Consider the following 4,804-nt stretch of genomic DNA (forward strand, 5'->3'; position numbering starts at 1 on the left):
ATCCATTGTTGGTTTTCTTACTTCTCTTTCTTTCAACAAAATAGAGAAAGGCTCTATATCTGAACATCAAAACCAGTTTCTAGATGACACTGTCACAGTAATTTAGGAGTAGAGCTTGAACTTATGAGTGGACTAGCAATCATTTGAAGCAGAAAACTTTAAACAAGCAGAGCCAGCTGATATCTATGCCTTCATCTATAGTTATACCATCCATCTACGCCCCATGTTTGTGAAATATGTGATGAGTCTTGCTATTGGTGCTTAAACACCAACAACTCCATAGTTCTCCAGGGACTAAAGGCTTATATTCTTAACCACTAAATACAGCCAATGGAAATATTCTTGTGACTGATTTCATGACTAAGAGCTAGCACTAGACCATGAGGAGCTAGGGGACAGTGAGAGTAGGACTGTCTCGGTGAATATGTAATGAATATATTTAATTGAAAAGATTATTGGGAATGAATGCAAGGAAACAAACAAACAAAAAAAAAGGTTAGGGATTTGTCAGGGCCCAGACCTGAGGCCCAGACCTGAACATCCGGGTTCTTGCCTGAAGCAGGTACTGAATGTTAGCTCCAGTGAAGGTTTCAAGTTTCCTATTGTGACGACTGATCCTTTCCCCCTGCTTGCTACTGTGGCTTGTTTGCATTGGTGGTCTCTCCTTGCTAGAGATAACGAGAGACCTCCTCCTCTGAACCCTATATAACATTGTACACATTCCTGAATAAATGAGACTGGCGATGATCCTGGCTTTGTCTCCACTCCTTGCGTACCCCTGTCCCATACCAAGCCCCTGCTTCCTCCCCCGGGTACCCCGTTGATCTGCCCGGCTGGCCCGGACATTTGGCGCCCAGCGTGGGGCCCGGGTATGAGGAAGAACTTACAGAGGGAGAAGACGCCCGAAAAGGAAGCTAGCTAGCTCAGGAGGAAGCCTTATGGACGTGGGACCCTGCCGCGTCATGGATAAGGTAAGCTCAGGTACAGCGTCTGAATCATGGGACAGGAAATAAGCCAGCATGAGATATATGTGAAGCAATTAAAAGTGGCACTTAGGACGCGAGGAGTCAGGGTCACAAAAAAGGATCTACTCCACTTTTTTGATTTTGTTCAAGACCTGTGTCCTTGGTTCCCTCAAGAGGGCACAATAAATCAAAAAAGATGGAAAAGGGTGGGGGGAACCAAACAACTGCTTAGAAGTGCTTCTCCCAGCACTGCAGGGGCCCCATCCCCCAATGATCGCTGGACTTAATTCCGTTTCACAGTGATGCGGAGGATGATCCATCCAAAGAAGAACAAAAAGAACCTTTAGAGAAAAATGAAAGGGCCTCTCCCGACCCGGCCCAAAATAGAAAAGAAAAACAGAATTTATCCCTCTTTGAGCAAGTTTACTTTTGTAGCTACAAACCCTCCTTGCTCATCTGAAGAAGAGGGCGGAGTTTTTCCACTGCTTAACTCCAAAAGCGAAATCAAAGTTGCTTCGCAACCTCCCCCCACTATCGCAAAAGGGGAGGATCCTGAGGCAGGCGAAGTAGATTGGAGCAACCTGGAAGAGGAGGCTGCAAGTTACAATCCCCACTCTCCTCCTTATTACACGGCCGCTGTTGCCTCTGCGCCCTCACAACTCGCTGACCCTAATCTCGACCTTAAAACCAAAATCGCCCACCTTGAGGAGCGCATGCGCCTACAGGCTCGTTATCATAAACTTTCCCTTCAACTTCAACAGATCCAATTAACTTCCTCATCCAACTCAGATCCCGCTCCGCCATTATGGGGGAGGGGTGACGCCGAGACCACCTTAAAGCCGCCTTTACGGGGCGGAGTTGACGCAGACACCACTTTAACTCCTCCCCCGGCTCCCGCGGCTTTGTCCGCTTTCCCGCCTCCCAAAAAACCCTTTTCCGCGGCTTCTGTCTTTCCTGTTATTGAAGCTCCAGATGTTCAAGGCCACCTCCGCCGCTATCACCAACCACATAATTTTCAACATTTAAAGGAATTAAAAACCGCTGTTACCCAATATGGTGCTAGTGCCCCTTTCACTCTCACAATTCTTGATTCTATTGCAGAAGGGTGGCTCACTCCCCTAGATTGGCAAACTTTAGTAAAGGCTGCCCTTGACAGCGGAGATCATTTACTTTGGAGGACTAAATTTCAGGATCTCTGTACGGCCCTAACCCAGTTCTGATCTGGGGAAGGGGATCAGTATGTTTCTCTTCACAGACTCATGATGCGGCCCGATGGTTGCCTGAAGGGCTTGTCAGATTTGTTACAGATTTGTTACAGCATGGTGACCGCTTCCTGACTCATCCAATATGCTGAGATGTTACTTTTCTCTTCGGCCTTTGCCGGCTTCAAGGATCCAGGCAAGATTGTGCCTTTGACTCAACATCTTCATGGTAAACCTTGTGAGTACAGGTGGGGCTATTTCTCTACCGCTCCTAATGGGTATGTCTCTTACATTACTTGCCCTGGCCACATCACATATTTGATCACTGTTGCAGGCTCCAGCCGTAAGTCCCGCTATAAATGCCTCCGGACAGCTATAGGTGGCCCCTCACATGGAGGGCAGTGTACCTGCACTTCCTTTGCTGAGTCAGTACACTCCTCGTGTTACTGTTATAGAGCAACCCTGGGGTGGGGGTGGAGTCCACAAAGCCTATATAAAATTAGCTTTGGGACATCCTTTTCCCCCTAACATTACAAGACCTTTTCTGAATGCATGGCCAATAATAATAAGACTTATTATACTGCTGTTCTTATCAGGACATCCCCTGCGAGTCAGCTATAGGCCTCTACCTTGCTAACCACCTGTGGTGCCAACAAAAAGGTGGGTGACACAGTGTGCTGGGCAACTACTGCCCCAGTACATGTCACCAATGGAGGAGGTCCTCAAGACAAAGCCAGAGATCACTTTGTCAGTACAGTCTTAAAACAGCTTGCACCACGCCTTCCCCCTGCGCTTAGCTATCATCCACTTGCCCTTCCTGCTGAAAGACAAAAGTTGGGCATTGACTACAATACTTTTAATATCCTCCACTCCTCTTTCAATCTACTTAATTTAACAAATTCCTCACTGGCCAATAATTGTTGGTAATGCTTACAAATGGGTTTCCCTGTGCCTTTGGCCTTTCCAACAACCAATTCCTCACTTGCACCATACCGTAATTGCTCCTTCACGGTTCCCATTTTGGTTCAGCCTATCCAGTTTTTTGACACGCCGGGCGCAGTGGTGCGCGCCTGTAATCCCAGGCTACATGGGAGGCTGAAGCAGGAGGATCGCTTGATCGGCAGTTCTGGGCCACAGTACGTACGCTGCACCCACGTGTGTCCGTACGTTCACCAAATCAGACGTGGTGACCCCTCCGGGGTCGGGGGTACCACACCAGGCAGCCTGCGTAAAGCGGCCGGCCCAGGTCGGTACCGTTGGGAGCACAGAGAAAGGCTCCTCTGGCGTTCTGGAAATAAATCACATCCATTGCCGGCTAACAGGACTGGTCAATGCGTGTTGGGTTTCCTTCTACCCAACATAAACGTGGTTCCTGGAAGTGAGCCCATGCCCATTCCAACGGTTGACCAATTTTTTCAGTAGAAGTAAGAGAGCAGTACACCTGATTCCCTTATTTGCAGGCCTGGGTATAACTGCCGCTGTGGCCTCAGGGACAGCTGGATTAGGCATATCTCTCTCACAATATACTAAACTGTCTCAACAACTTATTAATGATGTTCATGCTCTTTCTAGTACTATTCAGGATCTTCAGGATCAGGTTGACTCCTTAGCTGAGGTAGTCCTTCAAAATCGACGGGGCCTTGATTTGCTAACTGCGGAAAAGGGGGGTATTTGCTTGGTCCTGCAGGAGAAATGCTGTTTCTACGCCAACAAATCAGGAATTGTCCGCAATAAAATCCGACAGTTACAAGATGACCTGGAAAGAAGACGCCAGGAGCTAGCTGAAAATCCACCCTGGACTGGTCTCAATGGACTCTTACCTTACCTTCTTCCCCTCATGGGTTCCCTATTAACCCTTTTGATATTGGTTGTCGTGAACCCTATATAACATTGTACACATTCCTGAATAAATGAGACTGGCGATGATCCTGGCTTTGTCTCCACTCCTTGCGTACCCCTGTCCCATACCAAGCCCCTGCTTCCTCCCCCGGGTACCCCGTTGATCTGCCCGGCTGGCCCGGACAGGGATTTTTCCAGGGTCCAAACTGGAAACAGATGGTATACACATCTTGGATAAACTAAGAAGAATTTAACTCAGGGAGCTTTTTACAAAAGCATGGGTAGGGTTTAGGAAAAGCAACAGAAATTGTGAAGTACCTACGTTGGGGATAACAAGAGGAACTGTTACTAACCCTGGCCTACCTGTCTCTCAAAGTAGATATAAGTAGGCTTATTGTGAAGAAATGTATTAATTCAATTTAATTGATAGAATTGAAGATTATCACAGAGCAATTAAAGTACAGTTACAATTTCATGACATAATTTACTTTGGAAGTATATTGAAGATTTTGGTAAATAAAGTATGTGGCTGAGTACAGAGCAGAATTTAGTATCAGAAGATCTATCAGAAGATCCAGATTTTCGTTGTGGCTCTGCAACTGACACACTTTGTGATTTTGGGCAAGTTACTTTCTCTCTGAGCTTAGTTTATATGTGGGTGAAACGGGTAATAGCACATGTTCTATATGTCCATACCTCAAAGGCAGTTGTACAAATCAGATGTAAACAGATCTAAAAAATACTTTATAACCCAAAATGTCTTTTCTAACACAAGTACCTACTCTTCCAGCATTGCAA

At 46.5% G+C, this 4,804-nt stretch overlaps 1 protein-coding gene across 1 annotated transcript; it reads left to right on the forward strand.

Moving 5' to 3' along the window:
- Positions 1-518: 518 nt before the first annotated feature.
- LOC129145853 (uncharacterized) lies at positions 519-4,184 on the forward strand. Its single transcript, XM_054695539.1, has 2 exons — positions 519-2,405; positions 3,740-4,184. The coding sequence occupies exon 1, from the start codon at positions 1,319-1,321 to the stop codon at positions 2,183-2,185; it is 867 nt and encodes a 288-aa protein (XP_054551514.1). The 5' UTR covers positions 519-1,318; the 3' UTR covers positions 2,186-2,405; positions 3,740-4,184.
- The last annotated feature ends 620 nt before the right edge of the window (positions 4,185-4,804 follow it).

This window comes from Talpa occidentalis, unplaced genomic scaffold (assembly GCF_014898055.3).
Source record: "Talpa occidentalis isolate TD23 unplaced genomic scaffold, MPIMG_talOcc4v2.1 talOcc4.15, whole genome shotgun sequence".
Classification (NCBI taxonomy): Eukaryota; Metazoa; Chordata; class Mammalia; order Eulipotyphla; family Talpidae; genus Talpa; species Talpa occidentalis.

Excerpts from the sequence above, each read along its gene's own strand:
- LOC129145853 (XM_054695539.1), top strand. The coding sequence starts at position 1,319 with ATGAAAGGGCCTCTCCCGACCCGGCCCAAAATAGAAAAGAAAAACAGA.